The sequence below is a fragment of the Dama dama genome, chromosome 10, assembly GCF_033118175.1.
Source record: "Dama dama isolate Ldn47 chromosome 10, ASM3311817v1, whole genome shotgun sequence".
In the NCBI taxonomy this organism is placed as follows: Eukaryota; Metazoa; Chordata; class Mammalia; order Artiodactyla; family Cervidae; genus Dama; species Dama dama.
In genome coordinates, this window is record NC_083690.1 from 38,587,655 (window position 1) to 38,609,057 (window position 21,403).

Below are 21,403 nucleotides of genomic sequence, written 5' to 3' on the forward strand. Positions count from 1 at the left end.
AGTCAAGTTCCATTTGGCCATTATATTTTGTCCCCTCTTCTTTCCCCTTTCTGGAATTAAGCATTCTTCACGTTGTCCAAATCTTTTTCTATTCACTTCTGTGCCTGGCCATGTGCCCATAGAAAAATGTATATTTTGGACTTTAGTTTCTGGATTCTTACTGAATGTTGTATTATTGTTCTACAACTTGCTTTATCAATCAATACTGTGACTTTGAGAATTTTTTAATTACTGCATTTTATTTTATTAATTTTTAGCCATACCTCATGACGTGTGGGACCTTTGTTCCCTGACCAGGGATCAAACCAGAGCCCCCTGCATTGGAATGGAGAGTTTTAACCAAGAGACCACCAGGGAAGTCCCCCATTACTGCATTTCATATATTACTCACATGCAAAGCTTCTATGACTGACTTAGGTGAAAATATTTTCAGATTCTCCAGCAAGAGTGGATTTGTACTCCTGTGCAATATGATTGCCCACGAGGCCCCCTTTCTGACCACCATTGCCACCTTTTTATGCTAGTGTGCCCCACACTCCTTTTATTTGCCTAGTAGATCTTTCACACTTCTGTTTGTTAGCCATTCCCTTGTATTTGTTGGAACCTGTAAAATGCAAATCTAATTATCCTTTCCTCATAGTGTTGCTGAATGTAATAAATAAGTTAACATATAATTCAGACATACAGAAGATGTACTGGGCATATAATACCATGATAACAAGTATTAGTATTATTTTATTATCTCTGATGTATGTATTACCTTATTGCCCTAGAAGCAACTCTTCTAAGAGACTTCATTCTGCCACAGACACTTACAACACCAAGGTCAGAGACAGCACCCTGGTGGTAGCAAAACTTCCTTAATCCTCCTTTATTGTAGTAAGCTGGGATATTTTTCAGAAAGAGTTGTGAATTTTCTCCAGCAGCGCTTTAAGACAATCTACACACTGAGATCTCCCTCCTTCTCTTTTACTGCTGCTTTTGCACACGCTACCCCATCTGCCTAGGAAATCCCATGTCCCTAGCCTTTTCTGGTCTTGCAGTAAATCCATGTATATACAGTTTAATGCTGGGGAATATATGTTCTGACACTTAACTGTGAGATCACAAGCGACATATTTAACTTCTAATCTGTAAAATGGAAATATTAATTGTACCTACTTCATAGTCCTGTTGTAAATAGTGAATGAGTTAATGTTTTTAAACCATTTAGAAGAGGTTCCTGGGGTCATAGGGACCTCTCAGCTATTAGCTGGTAGCTGGAATTAATGCTACCAGCAAAGGCTCAGGGACTTCCCCGGTGATCCAGTGGTTAAGACTTCACCCTCCAATGCAGGGGGTATGGGTTTGATACCTGGTCAGGGAGCTGAGATCCCACATACCTCAAGGCCAAAAAACCAAAACATAAAAAAAATCAATAATATTGTAACAAATTTAATAATGATTTTAAAAATGATCCACATCAGAAAAAAAAAAAAAAAACGACAACTTAAAAAAATAACCTTGCTTAATGCTCATCCTTCCTCTTTGCTCCTAGGAGGCTGATATTCCTCCCAGCTCTGACGGACATCACTCAGGTCAGACACTCTGATCCTGTTGGGAGTGTCGGTTCCTTAGCCTTTGACCATTAGAACCTCCCTAACAGGAAGATTTCTTCTAAAAGTATATAATTTGTCTCTTCAACACTCACTGAGGTGAGTTGGACATTCTTCCTCCTTTCTCCCCATTTCTTCCCCTTGTCCCTCTCCTTCAAGCCTGCAGTGTCCTAAGAATATAAATGTTGGGTACGTATGGTAAAGTTGGTGCAGCCACAGAAGGAAATGAGAACAAGACGAAAGAAAGTTGATTATACTCACAGGTCCCAGAGCAGGGTCACCGCATGCCATGCAGGGGCAAAGGAAAGCATCAGGTTTTAGTTAAGTGGCACAAGACAGGAGTGAGGGGAAAGCCTGAGCCAGACCTTGATTGAGGTTTTAACGGGAGAAGCAAGATACAGCAGAGTGAGCGGTTTAGGATTGGCTTGTTGGGATAATTCTGGAAGACTTTGCCATAGGGGTATCTCAAGATTTCCCTGGTGGCTCAGACGGTAAAGCATCTGCTTGCAATGCGGGAGACCTGGGTTCAATCCCTGGTTCAGGAAGATCCCCTGGAGAAGGAAATGGCAACCCACTCCAGTACTCTTGCCTGGAAAATCCTGTGGACAGAGGAGCCTGGTGGGCTACATTCCATGGAGTTGCAAAGAGTCTGACTGAGTGACTTCACTATCTCAAGTTGCCTGGTAGCTGGCCCTGGGGTGATTTAGGGGACAGGAAATACTGACTCCTGTGTGAGAGTGAGATAAGGAAGAGGTGAGGTCTTTAAGCTTGGGACGGGTTGGTTTGCATGGGTTAATTGAACTCTGCTATCTCTATGAATTGGGTAGCTCTGGGACAGTCTCTCCTGGACAGCAAGCTTTTTAAGAGGTCAAAGCGTCATAAAATACAGAAAATAAGAGCACGTGATCCATCAGTGCAGATCTGGTTGCTTCTGCCCAGAATGCTCCCCAGCCCCAGCCTCCACTTCAGCCGACTTCCAGTTACTATCCCTCAGGTCTGTAACGAAATGTTGACTCGTTGCATTTGTACATGTCCTAGGACCTCCCACCCTTTGTTAGTTTGTTTGAGCCCCACCATAACAAAGCGCCAAGAGTGGGTGGCTTAAACAACAAATGAGCGTTCTCATAGTTCAGGAGGCTGAACGACCAAGGTCATGGACCACAGGGAAAAAAACCAAAAGATATCCATAATAACCTAAGCTGGTAAAGAATCCGCCTGCAGTATGGGAGACCTGGGTTCGATCCCTGGGTTGGGAAGATCCCCTGGAGAAGGGAATGGTGACCCACTCCAGTATTCTGGCCTGGAGAATTCCATGGACTGTATAGTCTGTCAGGTTACAAAGAGATGGACACAGCTGAGAGACTTTAACTTTCACATCTGGGATCTTAATTGCCTGACCAGGGACTGAACCTGCTCCCCCTGCATTGAAAGTGTGGAGTCTTAACCACTGGACCACCAAGGGAGTCCCCACACTGCCCCATTTTATAAGGATGACTGTTCCTGGATTACAGTCCAATTCAAGGATCTCACATTAACTAGATTACCTTTACAGAGACCCTATCTCCAAATAAGGTCATATTCTCAGGTGGTGGGAATGATAACATGAATGTGTTGCAGGAAGGGGGACCCCTTCCAGGGCCCAAAACTGGGCTCTTTTCTAACACTCGGAAATGAATTGTCTGAGGAGACACATCTGCTGACAAAGCAAGAGACTTTATTGGGAAAGGGCGCCCGGGTGGATAGCATGGGGGTAAGGGAACCCAGGAGAACTGCTCTGTCTCATGGCTTGCAGTCTCGGTTTTATGGTGATAGGATTAGTTTCCGGGTTGTCCTTAGCCAATCACTCTGACTCAGAGTGCTTCCTGGTGGTGCACGCCTTGTTCAGCCAAGATGGATGCCAGAGAGAAGGATTCTGGGAGGTGGTCGGACAGGTGGTGTCTCCTTTTGACCTTTCCTGAACTCTTCTGGTTGGGGGAGGTTCATTAGTTCCCTGTTCCTTACCAGGACCACCTGTCCTAACACAACTCATGCAAATGGTTACTATGTTGCCTGGCTAGGGTGGGTGGTTTCAATCAGTGTGCTTCCTATAACAAATGTATCTACTGTGTGTTGGGGGGGAACACACTTTAACCTAAAACACTCCCCTCACAGCTTTCTCTTCATCCTACTATGTTAGTGCCTCCCACTGGGCACTTCATAGCACTTTATCCATCTCCCACGCACGCTACATCCATCTCCCATGTGTGCTAAGTCACTTCAGTCATGTCCAACTCTTTGCAACCCTATGATCTGTAGCCAGCCAGGCTCCTCTGTCCATAGGACTCTCCAGGCAAGAATACTGGAGTGGGTTGCCATGCCCTCTTCCAAGGGATCTTCCCGACTCAGGGATTGAACCCATGTCTCTTACATCTACCACTAGCAGCATCTGGGAAATGCCTCCATCTCCCATAGCATTTAGCATACCTTCATTCTAGATGTTGCATTTTTGAAGCCAATTTCCCTTTCTCCCTCCAAGTCCCCTCCCCATAAAAGCACAGTGAAAACCCCATCAACACAAGCACTGTTTATGTGTCTCTTAGTCATTTTTCTCTGTATGATGTACACCCTATGATGCTCAGTGGGTACTCAATGGAAAATTGATGAATGAATGAAAGTGTGAACTGTTTGGAGGGGAAGGTGGCCCATGTAAATAACTATACTCATAAATTAATGTGTTTGTTGCCTGGAGAACATTTAAATCATTTTTACTAATTTCCAGAAGTAATCCTCTTGGGATGCATGACATTATGCTTGTAACTTAATTAAAAGGATGTATACATTTGCCCTGTAAGCAATTTATTATGTTCCAGAAAGAATCCCCTTGGAATCAATTTCATCACAGTTGCAATCTAATTTGAGATACATGATACTTATTCAATATTGTGTTATAACTGCATTCAGCAAGTATCACTCAGTTATGTTTGATCATGTTCTTCATATAAGCACTAAAGTTATTTATTATTATTTGCTATTTTGTTTCCTCTACTGTGATGAAAGTCACTGCTTCAAGCATTTCTAAGTTGTTACTGTTAAGACTTAGAGACCAATTGACTTTACATACCTATCTTTTTTAATCAGCCAACCTTTTATATTCTAATTGGGTTTCCATTGATTGTATTGACTCTTCTCTCTCATCTTATTTTTATTCTTGTTTTTGTTTTACATTGGTCCAAAAAAAAAAAAAAAAAAAAAACAAGAACTATATTAATCATCATGGTAATAATACACACTATGGTTTTGTTCAAACATAAGATGTTGTTAACATATCTTTGTTGACCAGCCAACCAGCTCCACCTTTATTTCATAGTAAACATGTTTTCACAACTATTTCTCCTCCCTCATTTGAAACCTGAGGTCATTACATCACAGTCCTTTTCTCTGTCTTCACCTTCTGACTTTTGTGTCATTCCTTTATGTTCATGGAAGGCTGCAGTCCCCGACTCTGTTTCAGCCATCCTTCTCCTCAGTCAGAATTATTACTCCCAACTTCACCATCTGTATGGATGACAAAGTCACCTTGATATATAGTTTGCACCATTTTTCAAAGAGAAGGGGGGGAAATGGAATAATAGAAGAACCAAGAGACTGGTGAACTCTCTGAAGAATTCCCTCCTCTGTTCCCCTGATCGTGTTTCCTGTATTTCCCACATGTAACATCACTTCTATATTATGCCCAAACAAAATTGGCATTAAAAAAAGAAACTCTTAAGAGTGACGTCAGCAAAAATGGTACAGTATGAACCTCAAGGGGCCGACTCTAACACTGAAAATCCTGCCAAAAAACTGTCAGAATCACCCTTATCAAAGCTCCAGAAGACAGTCAAAGGTTTTCAACAACTAAACAAATGCTTAGTGGTGGTCCAGAGACCAAGACTCCAGGTTCCCAATGCAGAGGGGCCAGGTTCTAGTCGTGGCGAGGGGGCCACTCTAGCTGCAGTGCACAGGTTTCTCACTGCAGTGGTTTCTCTTGTTGCTGAGCGTGGGCTGGAGGGCTCCCCGGGCTCTAGATCACAGGCTCAATAATTGTGACGAGCACCGGATTAGTTGCTCCGAGGCATGTGGGATCTTCCCAGATCAGAGAAAAGCCCATGTAGCCACAGAGACCCAACACAGCCAAAAATAAATAAAATTACTTAAAACAATTACTAGTATGATCATTGGTAAACTCCCCTGAGACTTGAGTCTACTGTCAGCGTTGACTGTCATTCTTCTTAAAAAAAAAAAAAAGTATTTATTATTTATCTTGGCTGCTCCAGGTCTTCGTTGGGGCATGCAGGATGTTTAGTTGGAGCATATGAACTCTTCGTTGCGGCATTCAGGAACTAGTTCCCTGACCAGGGATTGAACCCCAGCCCTCTACATTGGGAGCACAGTCTTGGCCACTGGACCACCAAGGAGGTTCCCTGATTGTCGTTCTTCAAGTCAGAAAAATGCTGAGCCTGGTGGTAGCCTCTTCCTTTGACATCCTCCACTTTGTTCAGCTGTGAATTGTTTCTTTCAAATGCATATCAAGGTGAATTACACATTCCATCTTCCTTTCCTCGCTTGATTTTCTTTACCATCTCTGTCTTGGCGTCTCTGTGTCCAAGTCTTCAAGTCACCTTGCTTATTGCCACTCAGCCCTCAGGCTTCAATCTCTCTGTACTTTCTGCAGGAAAACTGAAAGTTGCCCAGTCATGTCCGACTCTTTGCAACCCCATGGACTATACAATCCATGGAATTCTCTAGGCCAGAATACTGGAGTGGGTAGCCTGTCCCTTCTCCAGGGGATCTTCCCAACCCAGGAATCGAAGCGGGGTCTCCTGCGTTGCAGGCAGATTCTTTACCAACTGAGCCCCAGGGGAGCCCACTCTGAACTCCGCCTCCCAGTTACCCATGCCCTTCCTCCGAGCTGTTATTTTCTCCCACTCTTCTCTTCTGGAAAATTGTCCTTAATTGCTTAGCTGTTTCATATAAACATCCTGAAAGTTACTGAAGGCAGGGACAGTTTGGACTAACTCATCATTTCTCTTTCCCTGACTTCCAAAATAGATACCTTTATCTTTGGTTACTTAGGTGGATATTTGCTGAATGAATGCAAGTGTCAACTGTCTCAGGAGAAAGGAGCTAGACACAGCTAAGTGTTGAATGTGTGAACCAGTGGCTTTATTGCCCAGGTGAACATTCAGAACGTTATAGTGCGTGTCACGGGAGTCCTTTCAGAAGGCACTGCATTTGTACACTTACTTTATTTTTTTGTACATTTATTTTAATCTTTATATTACAGGCACTTTATTAAGTTCTGGAGAAAAATCTCGTTGGATCAATTGTTTGTTTAGTTGCTAAGTTGTGTCCAACTCTTTTGCGACCCCATCGGACTGTAGCCCACCAGGCTCTTCTCTCCATGGGATTTCCCTGGCAAGAATATTGGAGTGGGTTGCCATTTCTTTCTGCAAGGGATCCTCCGACCCAAGGATTGAACCGGAATCTCTCGCATTGGTATGCAGGTTCTTTCCCACCGAGCCCCCAGGGAAGCCCTATTCTTAAAATTTTTACAAACTGAAGTGTGTCTCTTCATTTAGATAGTCTTCCTTTGGGTCTTGCATGTTTTTCAAGCTTATTATTTATTCTTTAGTATTTTGTTTGGCTCTTGAGATTTTTTTCTATTTTCCTAATTTGGATATTGCTATATATAGATTTCAGGCTCCCCAGGTGGCACTGGTGATAAAGAACCTGCCTGCCAATGCTGGAGACAGAAGAGATGCAGGTTCGATCCCTGGGTCAGGAAGATCCCCTAGAGGAGGGCCACCCCCTCCAGTATTCTCACCTGGAGAATCCCATGGACAGAGGAGCCTGGCGGGCTACAGTCCATTTGGTGCAGAGTCAGACATGACTGAAGCCACTTGGCATGCACACACGCATATATAGATTTCAGTTGACTTTTTTATTGTGGTAAAATATATATAAGATTTATCATTTTAACCATTTTCAAGTGTATAGTTCAATGGCATTAAGAAAATGCACATGCAATTGACTTTTTAAATAGTCATATTAATCAGTCACTTTTCTGAAAACTCTTCAATGGGTCGTATGTATTTTCTCTTTTTCCCTAAAAAGAAGTATAACATGCTAATGAGAATAAGGTTGTCTCCACTCGAATACAAATATCTTGCTTTGATGGTGGGGAGGGGCAGACTTCCAGAACCATGTTTAATCATTGTTTAGGATAGTATGCATTCTTTTTTAAAAAAATGTCTTAATATTTTTGGCTGTGTTGCGTCTTACAGTTGTGGCGCATGGGCATAGTTGGCCCGAGGCATGTGGGATGGAACCTGAGTCCTCTGCACTGAAAGTCTGTCTTAACCACTGGACCAGGGAAGTGCCAGTGAGGCCCAATTTTAGTGATGGGTCTAGCAGCCAGGTGGGGCTTTGGGGCAGAGCCTGGAGAGCTCATGGTCCTGTGGGGTGCCTGTCTCCTTCCAGGCTTCCGTGTGGTCTTCAGGTTGTGGGGTGGGATGGGAGCGGGGCCTCTCCTACAGGCCCCAGAGCTTCAGACGAGTCTGAGGTTCTACTGCTTTATTAGGGTTTCATCCTTAGTCTCGGGGTCCCACCTCTTCCTTATCAGAGCCCTGACTGTGCTGTTGGTGAGTAACCATGACTAAGGAGTTGACCATTTCTAAAGTTCGGCTCCTTTTTAAAAAAATTATTTTTAATTTATTTATGGCTGTGCTGGGTCTTCGTTGCTGTGTGAAGGCTTTCTCTAGTTGCGGTGCCCCAGCTCCTCATTGCAGTGGCTTCTCTTGTTGCAGAGCAGGGCTTTAGAGCGCGGGCCTCAGTAGCTGTGGAACACGGGCGTAGCTGTCCTGCAGCACGCGGAGTCTGCCCGGACCAGGGATCGAACCTGTGTCTCCTGTTCTGGCAGGCAGATCCTCAACCACTGGACCACCAGGGAAGTCCCGAAGTTTTAGCTCCTTTTCAGTGAGCCTGAGCTTGGTCCTCAGAACTGTCTGCCCTTCTGGCTTTGCTGCATATTGATAAGAGATTGCCTGGAGGCAGTGGTTTTGCCTCTTTGAAGCATCAGTGGCCACCTAATTTCAGCTTTAAAAAATTTCCCCCACGTCCTCAAACACCAGAGAGATTGAATAAGCCAATGCACCCCCATCTACCACTCCCCAATCCAGCTCCCCCAAGATAATGGTCATCACATAGCTGTCAGCATCATAGCAAGCACCTGAAATCCTATCCTTAGGCTCTGCTTCTTAGGACCATTCCGGGTACTAACTCTCTTAAGCTGGGCCACTGAGAAGCAAGACTTGAGACAGAATTCCAATGCCTGCGTTACATGGAGAGAGTGTTCTGGGGAGAAAAGGAATGGCAGAAGGAGAGTCAGGAAAAGGAGTTAGGTAAGGATGCAGCCTCAGAGGGAGATGAGCTTGCTTCTGATTTCATTGGCTCCAGAATGTCAACTGCATCATCAGGGCTGGTCACAAGGTCAAGGTCTTTCTGAAGCCACAGGAGGTGAGCTATTGGCGTAGACTGAAAGGGGGAGGTGTGTGGGCTTAACGTGCCCAGGAGACAGCCCCGCATCAGCCAGGAACAGCTGTCAGAAGTGGCTAGCTCTGCGTTCGTAGCAGCCAACACACAGAGCAGCTAGGCGCCTCAGCCAGGCAAGGGGATCGAGATGGGGCATTGGCAGTGCCCGCCACAGGCTCCCTTGGTGTCCAGAGGTCCTTGGAAAACCTAGTTGATCCCTTTCGGGCACCGTTTGCTCTTTGATCACGTGATCACCTGGACTCGGAGGCAGAGCACTCGGTGTCACTTTCTGTGTGTGCGCTCAGTCGTATCCGGCTCTTTGCGACCCCATGGACTGTAGCCCACCAGGCTCCTCTATCCATGGGATTCTCCAGGCAAGAGTACTGGAGTGGGCTGCCATTTCCTACTCTAGGGGATCTTCCTGACACAGGGATTGAACTCAAGTCTCCTGCACTGGCAGGCAGAGATGTTAACCACTGAGCCACCTGGGAAGCCCCTGGTGTCAGTTCACCTCTGGCGTAAAGACAGCGTTGGTCGAGGCAACTAGCTGAGTAATTTGTGTAGGTCCCACAGCTTGTAAGAACGGAGGCAGAGTCAAATTTTCTTCCAGCAGTATTCACTTTGGGTTGAACTCTGGCCTGGAGGAAAATGAGTTTCTGTGGCAAAAGCCAAAGACCCAGCTGTTTGAAGGCAGGGACTTCCTAACATCCTTTGTCAACTTCTGCACTTATGTCATAGGTTTGCTACAGTAAGTGGCCCTGAAATTCTTTAGAGGAAGAGGGCCTCTGTGTTTGTTTTCAAGGCATGGAGGAAGGAGGAGGTAGGAGAGGGCCATGGGACAACCCCGCCTCTCAAAAACATTCTGTTCTAGATAGAGAATGCCAAGGGATTAAAAAAAAAAATCCCTGGGGTGAAAGAGGATAAGATGGTGGGATGGCATCACCGACTCAATAGACATGAGTTTGAGCAAACTCCTGGAGATAGTGAAGGACAGGGAAGCCTGGCATGCTGCAGTCCATGGGGTCACAAAGAGTCAGACACGACTGAACGACTGAACAACAATTCTACTATATTAAGAGGTTTGTGGCAGGGGCAGTTTGTCAATAGGATGTGAAATGGAAGATGAAAGTCGAACCCAGACTTCTCATGTGGCTTCCAAAGAAAGGATTTCTAAATAATCACAAAGCTCAGGTGACTATTAGGCACTTGACTCCTTAATTCCTTTTCCTTCTGTATTTAATCACCTGAAAGTCATTTGGAAAAGGCAAGCAAATTACTGGCTCCATCCCTATGGCTGTTCTGTTCTTACAAATCTCTTAATAGTGTTGCCAGGACTGTGCAGGTGAAATTTCATAACCATTCTTCATCAGGAAGCAAATTGTGGTGTTAATAATCCCCAAGTAAAGTCGCTCAGTCGTGTCCAACTCTTTGTGACCCCATGAACTGTAGCCCACCAGGCTCCTCCATCCATGGGATTTTCCAGGCAAGAATAGTGGAATGGGTTGCCATTTCCTTCTCCAGATCTTCCCGATCCAAAAATGGAATCCAGGTCTCCCACGTTGCAAGTGGATTCCTTACCGTCTGAGCCACCAGAAAGATCTTTAACCCCCAAAGTGGGTCCTGAATTTTGGAGGCTTGAAATTCACCTTTTCCTTTCTTGTTTCCTCAGACTTCAGTGTTCAGATCCAAATGCACAGCTGATCACTTGAGTGACTTCTTTCTTAACAGTAAAATTAGAGCTACTTATAGGGGGAGCAGTAAGATTCTGATTGGGGGGGCTAATGGAAGAGGCATGGAGTGGGATGTTTGTAGACAGTATCGGCTGGGCCCTAAGAGGAAAGGGAACTGGAGGCCTTCCGTGCCAGGAAGAGCAGAGACTTTTCTGTGGGTCAAGAAAGTAGCTAAAGGCTCTTAGGAAGGGAGCGACATCTGACCTGTCTTGTTTTAAAAAGAAGGTCCTGGCCACAAGTGTGAAGATTGAAAGGGCAGCAGAGTGAGTGGAAGGCAGGCGAGTGACCAGGCTAGGAAGGGACGAGAGAGCCCCCCTGGGTAGGTTCAGGTGGGAGTGACTTGATGTAGTAGGGTCGGGAGAAGGAGAGACAGAGGAAGCACTCAGGTTAGTGCAGGAGAGGGCCGCGTCCGCTCATCAAAGCAGGGGACCTCAAGGCAAGGAGCAGGCTGGTGGTGGTGGAAGGGAGATGCCACAATCAATTCTGTTCGCTGCTCGGCCTCGCGGTGGAGACATCCAATAAGCGGCTGGATCTGGCCCTTGGGAACAAGAGCCGGTCTACCTGCCCCCAAAGAAGGTGCCCGGCTCGGATCTGAGATGATCCCATGGCGGGATGGGCCGGGCCGGGGTGGTGGTTGGGGGTCTGCCTCATCTGGAGCCCGGGTGGAAAATTCTCCGCTTGCAGGCACACGGCTGGCGAAGTCCGAAGGTCCCCCGCTGGCTCCGGCGTCCTTAAATGCTGGGTCGCTAGGCTGAGGAGAATCTCTCCTGGAGACCTGCCGTTTTAGGGTGGGGGGGAACCCAGGTGTCCCCGCGCGGTCGCGTGCCCCCGGCGCGGGCCAGACCGAGCGCACGCTGGGCAGAGGCGGGGGGCGCTCTCGGGCCTCCTCTCGCGCCCCGCGGCCGCTGGGGAAGGACCTCAGTGCGCCCGCGCCGCCGCCAATCAGCGCGTCGCTCCCGCGGACGCCCCGGCGCTCCAGTGACGCGCGCGCCAGCCCGCGCCCGCGGCGCTTCGGACGACGGCCCCTCCCGCGCCCGCCCGGCCCGTTAGCTGCGCGCCGCGCCTCTTGTGCGACGGCCCCTGGGCGGCGGCGGCGGCGGCGGCGCGTGCGGGGCGCGGCCTTGGCGCGCCCCCTGGCGGCCCGGCGGGGCGCTGCGGGCGCGGCGCTGACCCGGAGGCGGCGGCGGCGGTGCCCGGATGGAGGCACGTCATTGTCCCCCGCCGGGCGGCTGGGCTGTGTGCGGCGGCGGCGGCGGCGGCGGCGGCGGCGGCCGAGGGGGATGGAGCGAGCGCCGAGCCGGGTCAGGTAAGCTCCCGCCTCCTCCCCGCCCGCCGCCGGCCGGCGTGGGCCCGGCGGATCGCTCGGCTCACCCCGGCTGCCGCCGGCCGGGCCGCCCCTCAGCCGGCGCGGCCCGCCGGGGGGCTGGCGCGGCCCCTCGCCCGCCGGCCCCGCTCCGCAGCGGGCCGGGCCGCCAGGGACCCAGCCGCGCGGGTGGCAGCGCCGCCGCCGCCGGCCGGTCCGGGCCAGGCCCGCCGGGGCGGGGGGCGGCGGCCGCGGCGCCGCGGGAGCCGGGCTGCGCGGGGGAGGCCGGGCTGCCCCCCGGTTGCCATGGACACTGTCCTCCCAGCGCCCCCGCCCGGCCCAGTCCGCCCCCTCGGGCTGTGGGCCGGGTCCGGGGCGGCCGGGCCGGCACCGGTCTGTCCTGGGTGGGCGTGTGCCGGCCGCCGGGCTCCCCCCCCCCCCGCGTGGCTGCCACCTCCCGCCCCCCGCCCCCCGCCCCGAGCGCCCCCCGGAGCCCCGGGCTCGCCTCCCCGCCCCCCAAAGAGACAAACTTTCCCACCGGGTCGGCCCGCCGCGCCAGCGCCGGTCCGCTCCGCCCTCGCGGGGCCGGCCACCTGGCCGGGTCCCCGCCGGGCGTCCCGAGTCGCGCACGCCGGCTGCTGGGCGGAGCGGGCACCCACTCGCCGGGATAGGAGGGGGCCGGCGTGGCGTCGCGGTCCCCACCCCCCGCACTCCCCAAAAGCGCGTGTGCCGGGGTCCTAGTCTTTTATCTTCGGGGCAGGAAGAGCCAGCTTACCTGGAGAGGGGGTGGCGGGAGAAGGCAATCAGATGTTTGAGAAGATTTGGCGGAACCCGAAGTTTTTACCCTCTTAGGACTTTAACCTCGCTTTACGACGAATGCAATCGGGATCGCTTTTGGTGAATAGCTCTTTTATGTTCCGGGAGGCCTTAAGGAGGGCTGACTTGTTGATGGGAAAAGCACGTTGGTTGTTTAAAGTAAACAACACTCAAATAACAGGAAAACTGGTTGAGAAACTACTTAGTTAGCACCTGTTTTTCAAAGTGAGCCCCACTGTTTTAGGTTCTTCCACGTGTTAGTGGAGTCTCAAATCTTAACTTGTATATTTGGAACATCCTCTTTTGACTATATTTATTCATTCAAAATGGATTGGTGATAATGAATCATCTGTCTCACTTGTTTGTATTTAGAACCAGTTTCACTTTCTTTTCTGTGTCATTGAATTAAGTCTACAGAGTTTGGTTTGTAGAAGTTTAAAGGTAGTCGATGTGTTTACCTACAAGTAATTAAAATCCAGGTTGTGTCTTTTTAAAGCGTATGCGTTTGAAAATGGAAATACAGCCAGAAGGTGGATTACATTATTAATATATTAAAAAGCAGAATATAACAGTTTCTTTTTGCATGTATTGATATGATTACCACAATGTCTGAGGAATGCCATAATGTTTAGAGAGATGTTTATTCTTCTAAAAATGAAAAACATATATTCTAACCTCTTGTCACCACAAGGGAGAAGAAATACCATAGGAGGGACAGCATTCTAAGACTTTCCAGTAAAACATTGTGCTTAGAGCAAGTTACACTTAAAGGAAGCACTTGTGAAGTCACTTTGTCTCATTCCTCCACACACCATCCAACCTTGATTCTTGTACCCAGTTTTTTTCAAACATGCTTTTGTAATTTTTTGTTTATCTGTCATCAGAAGATGTTGAGAAAAGTTTAAACTGTTCATTGAAGTAGTTGCTTAAAAGTCCTGAGATTTATAACAGTAATGTTTAAAAGCTTTACTGAGAGTAAAGAACACGTAACATCTGAATCCTACACAGCATAGTTTGGCTTCCAGAAAGGTTTCTCCGTAGCAGATGGAGTTTAGTTTAATGCCTGATGGTTTCAGGGTAAGAATTCCTTGGCTGAATACACATAATGAAGAAGAATGGACGGTTTTGGTTTTCCCAAGTTATAATGCTATTTGGTTGTTAGTGACTGAGTTGTATGTTTTACTTAATTTTTTTTTTTAAGAGTTGTCCCCCCCCAAAAAAGGCAACTGTAGAAAGTAAAATAGTTTTATTAGGTTGTTAGTGAATGATTGTCCTGAAAGGGATGTTCACCCCAGAAAATTAAGGTTTTTACTATTTAACATTATTGTAAATAAGGCTAGGTTAATTTGCTTCTTCCTTTTCTTCCTCCTCTACTCCTTCCTCTCTTGTTTTCTTAGTCTTGCCTCTTGTTTTGTAGTTTCTTTTGAGTGTCAAATGAGGAAAGTGTAATTTTTATTTGGATAATATGGCTCCGGCTTTCTTCCTAAGTAAGGGTCCTGTACTATATTTTATTTAGATTGTCTTAGCACTTCAATTCAGTTTTTCTTTTTGTTAAGATCCAATTAACATCTTCTTTTCTATTTCTACGAAAACTTCCAAAATGTTTTCTTTAAGGTTGTACTTTTAAGGGAGGTGATAATCTTGCTTTCATGTAAAATCACAACAAAATCAAGGCTTAAAATTTCCCTTGTTGTGAGTAGACAGTGCATCATTACATTTGTTAAGGTGTCATATACATGGGTATTTATTTCACTGTTTTGAGTATTTTTTGAAATAAGTTTTAATCCTACTTCAGAGATACTTTATACAAATCAGTCACCGCAGCCTGGTGCTACGAGCAGACACTGGTTCCATCCTCTCTTCACAGCTCATTCATCTGTTCAGCACGTTTGGGGAGTTTTCCCTGTGCCAGGTCAGGGCGTACAGACAGGAGCCTGGCAGGCAGGACAGCTCCCCCGGAAACCAACTGGAGGGTGCCCTGGGTGCTGGGGAGCTTCCAGGAGGGGTTCTCAGCCCGCCTTGGGGGAGGGGGCTGTCCAGGCAAGGGTCTAAAGGGAGCCGGGGGAGTGTTCACTGGCTGGAGGTGGAAGGGTGGGAGAGACCTGGGGGAAGAAGACCAGCCCGTGCCCAGCGGCGAGAGAGCTGGTAGGATGGGGAGAGGGCTGAGCGTGCCTGGGGAGGTTTCCGGGGCTGGCAGGGCGGGTCCAGGTGTTGGGGACCTGTGAGGGGGCAGGCTCAGCTGGAGGGGCACCTGCAGGACGGTGGCCTGCTTGAGCGTTCCTGGGGTGCTGTGCCCTGGGCCTTGGTGGAGCCCGAAGGAGGCCCGCCGGGAATGTGGGGCCTGGCGCCTGTTCCCGGCGGAGACTAGTTTGGGTTAGGGTTGCCCCGTTTCGTAGGCCCGGTTGATTCTGTCCAGTCTCTCACAGGTCCTTATGAATATTAGGTTAGTGACTAACACATGCCTAGGACGTAGAAAGTGCTCAATTAGTGGTGGTCCCAAGATTTTAGAAGGGTTCAGAGAGAAAATTACAGTGAAGTACTTTTATAACGTGTTTGTTTTCCAGTTTGATGTCAGAAATGCCTTAACAGGCTTCATTTTAAAAAGTCATGTATACCAAATGAATGAGCCTTTTCAGAAAATGTGTTTCAAAAGTGAGACTTCCTATTTTTTTTCTAAAGTAGTATAGTTCAAACAGTGTCATTTTGAACTTGAAGCTTAAAGCTCGGTTTTCTTTTCAGGTAGCTGAGCCTTTTCCCTGGGGAATTACATATGAATTGAAAATTGAGCCAAAGGTATTAGTGCATTTCACATTCCAGGTTTAAGCACAAGAGAGAAAAAGAGATACTTCATGAATGTAGAGAATTGGAAATTGAGGTACTTGATTGTAAATCAAAATATTAGATTTTCAGAGGGCATGAAATAGAATGACACAATCTAATCAAATACTTCACTGAAGATTTTATGATGAAAAATCGTTGGCATGTTCAGATTAGCACAATGGTAAATATCCCAAGAAAATTATTACAGAGCTAAAAAAAAATACTGTTGCTTTTATATTGGAGTGATTTATTGGAAAATTAGCCTAACTGCTTTTAATTATTTTCTAAGATTTAATGGTAGAATAAGTAGATGACTTTTCTTGACCTTATGAAGCAAACATGCTTTTCGTCTTTTACAGAGTTGAACAATGACCATAGTTGACAAAGCTTCTGAATCTTCAGACCCATCAACCTATCAGAACCAGCCTGGCAGTTCTGAGGCCGTCTCACCTGGAGACATGGATGCAGGTTCTGCCAGCTGGGGTGCTGTGTCTTCGTTAAATGATGTTTCAAATCACACGCTTTCTTTAGGACCAGTACCTGGTGCTGTAGTTTATTCAAGTTCATCTGTACCTGAAAAATCAAAACCATCACCACAAAAGGATCAAGGTATTACTTTTTAAAAGACGGAATCACTACAGGAAACTCCTGTATAAATGCTGTCCATAAGTTGGTAGTTTCAGAGAGGGGCTTATTTTGCAAGATAAATTATTGCCACCCGAGTGGCCAGCAGAGTTACATTATTTGACGGGCTTCATTTTCCTCTGCTTCTGCTTCAGGATTAACATACGTATCATAACAGGGTTAGATTATTCTTAGTTACTGTGAATTTCTTTAACTCCTAGTTTTTGAAGGACAAACTTTATTCTGGTGAGAACCGAGATGCACGAGCGTCTCATTAGCGTCATTATCTATCGCACCCTGAGTAATCGTCTGCCTCCTAAAGATTTAAAAACTGGTGACTTTTGACAAATGAGCTCTGCCCAACTTTGTTTTCAATTTTTTGTGTGTTTTTGCCCAGTTAAAATCATCTGTAGTCATAAAGCTCTTTGAAAGAGAGCAGATCACATAAATATTACATTATGTATCCAACCATATAAATGTGGTTACATGTGTTAAAAGTCATCCAGAGAAGTAAGACGTGGATACTTTAGCTGGTGCTCCTAAAACTTGGGGATTTGAAAGCTTTGAAATTGTGAGAAAAGATTGATTCCTACTCAGGACATTGTTCACGTAGGATGGCTTGGCCCTCGGATTGTTTGAGTCCTCTCAGTACATGTGATGCTGTGATGTGGGGTGGGGGGTGCGATTTGCTGAAGGTGTTTGGGGGAGTTGGTCTCACAGAACAGTTTTACAGAGAGGTTTGGAGACCTTTACAGACAGGACTTTGCCCCAGGACACCTTCCCGCAGACCCCGCCTCCTCTCGCCTGGCGGGGCTCCTCTCTGCCCCAGGGTGGAGTGGGTGTCACCCCCAGCCCTTTTTTGGGGCGCTTGTCACACGTTTTAAAGACTCACGTCTCTGTTCCTGATTTGGCTCTGCCTTCTTCACGAAGCTGAAGCCTGCCTTTTTGCCTACCGAAATGCTCAACATCGCTGTTGCAAGCCGAGAACCATCTAGCGGGCGTCTTAGTCTTTGGTGGCACTGAGGAACTGGCAGACTTCTGAAGAAACACTCTGGCTGCGGATGATTTTGGCCTCTCCTAAATAAGTTGTTTTTGAGCTTCACCTGAGTTTTATTAGCATAGTTGTCAATTAGCCATTTAAGTCTTAAAAATAGATAAATTCTTCGTGAATAGTGTCTTTCTGAGTATGTCACCATGCTGCCTAAAATCCCATCTCCTTACTGGTGAAGCTGGGATGACGTCACTGCCACCCTTCAGAATCGTGAGGACTCGGTCGGCGGAGGCGGGCGGCGCGGGCCGGGCTGTCCGCACCGCCGCAGGGGCCGACCGAGGGTGCTGGTGTTAGCTAAGTAGGCAGGACGACTATGGCGGAGCCTCAGGTGCCCTCCGGTCAGCCTTGTCTGTCGGCTCCTGGCCACTCGTACCTCCATTAACTCCTCGCCTCACTTCCCAACCGTTTAAAGCAAATCTCAGACTTGCTATTTCATCTGTAAATGGTTTAATGTGTCTATCTAAATCATTCTTTTCTGAAAATTAAAATGTTTTCCTATTAAAAATCCAGTCAATATTCAGATGTCCCCCGTCGTCGTAGAATGGTTTTTAACAGTTGGTCATTGAAACCAACTTCCAAACAAGGTCTACCCTTTGCATTTGTTGAATGTCTCTTTTAAGTTTTTTTAAATCTGTTAAATACTGTCCCCCCTCCCACACAGACACTTTTGTCCTTGAAATTTATTTATCAAAATAACCAAATCATTTAGAATTTCCCGCATTCTGGGCTCTTTTCTTTTAAAATGTCCCTTTCTCCCCTGTGTTTCTGGTTAGCTGGTCATAAGAATCTTGGTCAAGTTCAGGTGTGATGTGTTGTTATTTATTGAGCTTCAAAAGTGTACAAAGCTTTCCTTTTAACTGTTTATTTTTCTAGCCCTAGGTGATGGCATTGCTCCTCCACAAAAAGTTCTCTTCCCATCTGAGAAGATTTGTCTTAAATGGCAACAGACTCATAGAGTAGGAGCCGGGCTCCAGAATTTGGGCAATACCTGTTTTGCAAACGCAGCACTGCAGTGTTTAACTTACACGCCACCTCTCGCCAACTACATGCTTTCACACGAGCACTCCAAGACATGTAAGTGTCCTGACGTGTGCAGTGTTGTGGTATGCTAACCTACTTTCATTGTTTTCTCTGAAATGAAAGTGAAGAGTTAAGTCAAGAATTTGGTCATCACTAAGTTGGTTTCTTTGAGAAACCACGGAGGAAGACTCAAAGGTTTGCATTCAGGTTGCATAAAAAACATTTTGCACGTAATTTAATCTGAAATTATTTAAAAAGAAATGTGTTTGTTCAGCATTTGGTGTTTCTGAATACACTGCTGACTTTCTACACTTGCTGCAAAGCGTGCCATAAATATCTACTGCCAACAGCTGGGGACAAGCAGGGTTGAGTCCTGCCTCTCCTGGCGTCCATCCTGTGTCGAAGGCTTGATTCATTTACAGAATTTAAGCGTGAGAGGAGCCTCTGGTCACAGCTCCTGACCCCTGGAAATTTGTGCCGGACTTTCCCTTTGGTGTGTGAGAGCTCAGTTTCCAACCTAGAGGGCAGGAAATTAGTTAAAACATGTTATGTCTTTAAAAACATGTTATGTCTTTCAAAGAGCATGTTTTACTTTAACTAGGGGGAGAGCCAACTCAGTGGTCAACTAGTGAAATTCAGAATTTAGAACGTATCTGTTTTTTGTTGAGGTTTTGAACGTCTACATATAGTATTATAAATGCCCTTCACCTTTTATAAATGAAAACTCCCTGTTCTTTGATCTACGTGAATGTGTGTGTGTATGTTCAGGTGCTAGTCCTTCATTATTAGGGTGAAAAAAAAAAAGCCCTTGATTTCTTTCTGAATAGTTCTTTACTTTTTTTTTTTTGGTGGCTTGTGGGATCTTAGTTCTCTCACCAGGGATTGAACCCGGGCTCTCGGGAGTGAAAGTGCTCAGTCCTAACCACTGGAGCATCAGGAAATTCCTGAATAGTCCTTTACTTGATGGAGAATTTAGACACATTCTTTTAAAACTTTTCCCCCCAAAGAGCAAAATTATGGCTGTGTAAAGAATTTGGAAAGTACAGAAAAATTTAAAGTAACCAAAGGAAAATCACTGAGACTGTCAACCACCAAGAGGTTTTTGCTATGCCAGGGGGTTCAGATTACAGAAAGAAGATTCTCTTTGCCCTCATTTTTTCCTTTTCCAAGTCCATAGTTGGTAATTATGTTAATATCTAATAATTGACATATTAACACGGACAGTTTTCTGATCATTTTTACACTTAATAAAACTGGGGTGTGAGAGTCCAGCCGTGGCACCTGGGCATCGAGAGAGAGGGATGGAGACAAAGGTGCAGCTGCCTGGGGTTCCAGAGTCAGGTGCCCGTCTGCTACGGGCTGTTGGTAGTTTTCCCTCGTTATCAATAAACAGTAAACTGTGCATACTTAAAATACACAGTTTGATGCATCTTGACGTTTGTGCGCACCCATGAAACCACCACGATGAACTCTTTCATCGCCCCGGAAAGTCTCAGTGTGGCTTTGAAATCAGCCCTTCCAGCCCTTCCTGCCCTGCATCCCTTCCAGACCATGCAGCCACTGATGGGCTTTCTGTTTTACTGCAGATGAGTTTGTGTTTCCTAGAATGCCAACTATGGGGGATTACACAGTATCTATAATGCCTGGCTTTTTCGCTCAGCACAGTTATTTCAGTGTCACTCATTCCGTGTTGCTGCTGGATCAGCGGTTACTTTTTATTGCTGACTAGTACTCCATTGTATGGATGGGTGTACCACAGTCTGTTTCTCCATTCACCTGTTGACGGACCTGTGGGTTATTTCCCTTTCGAGGCGGTCACAAGTGAAGCTGCTGTGAGGTTTTCGTAAGGACGTGTGTTCATTTCTTGTGGGTAAGCATCTAGGAGAGGAATGGTTTGGTCCTATAATATGGGTACGCTTGACTTTAAAATACTTCCAAACTGGGAAGAGGAGTATGAGATTTTACATTCCCACCAGCTATGAATGAAAGTTATTCGCTCCCCATCTTCCCTTATCCTTGGTGTGGTCATTCTTTCTAATTTTAGCAACTCTTAACAGGTGTGTAGTGTGACAGTATCTTACCGTGGTTTGAATTTGCATTTCTGTAGTGAATAATGGTGTTGAACATCCCTCCATATCGTTCTTCAGCAGCTGTGTATTTGCTTTGCCCAAGTGCTTGCTCCTATCTTTGGCCTGATTTAAAATTGGGTAATTCTCTTCTTGTTGAGTTTTGAGACTTTTTTTATGTATTCTGGATAGAGTCCTTTATCTAGTACATGATTTGCAAACCTTATTTCTCAACCTGGAGAAAGTAGTCTCTTCACGCTGTCTTTCAAAGAGCATGTTTTATTTATGTCAGTATTTTTCTTTCTTTGTCTGTTGTGCTCTCAGTATTTAAGAAATCTTTGCCTAACCAGAGGTCGCAAAGATTTCCTCTATTTTTTTTTAAGCAGTCTTTTTTTTTTTTTTTTTAAAGCAGTCTTATAGTTTTAGTTCTTATGTTTAGGTCAGTGATCCATTTTGAGTTAATTTTTGTCTGTGGTGTAGAGTTCATGTTTTTCAATATGAATATCCAATTGTTCCAGCATTGCTTATTCAAAAGATAGCCCTTTCTCCACTGAATTGTTTTTGTACCATTGCAAAAATCAATCGATCGTATCCATATGGATCTGTTTCTGACCTGTTTTGTTACACTGATCCACATCTGTCTTGACTCCATAACACAATGTCTTTTTAAAAAATTATTTCTTTTATTTATTATTTGCCTCTTTGACTGCACTGGGTGTTCATTGCTGCACCGGCTTTCTTTATTTGCAACAGGCGGGAACTGCTCTCTTGTTGCGGTGCTGGGGCTGCTTATGAGGTGGCTTCTTGTTGCAGGACACAGCTCTAGG

At 46.2% G+C, this 21,403-nt stretch overlaps 1 protein-coding gene across 4 annotated transcripts in view; it reads left to right on the forward strand.

Moving 5' to 3' along the window:
• The first annotated feature begins 1,597 nt into the window (after positions 1-1,597).
• The window catches only part of USP42 (ubiquitin specific peptidase 42), a 49,836-nt gene continuing 30,030 nt past the window's right edge, over positions 1,598-21,403 (forward strand). The window contains exons 1-4 of one of the 4 annotated variants that reach the window (XM_061153692.1): positions 12,113-12,182; positions 15,735-15,788; positions 16,175-16,424; positions 18,364-18,564. In XM_061153692.1, the coding sequence (XP_061009675.1) occupies positions 16,184-16,424; positions 18,364-18,564 (442 nt within the window). In that variant the 5' untranslated portion in view covers positions 12,113-12,182; positions 15,735-15,788; positions 16,175-16,183. The other 3 variants (XM_061153694.1, XM_061153693.1, XM_061153695.1) reach the window with 3 other exon arrangements.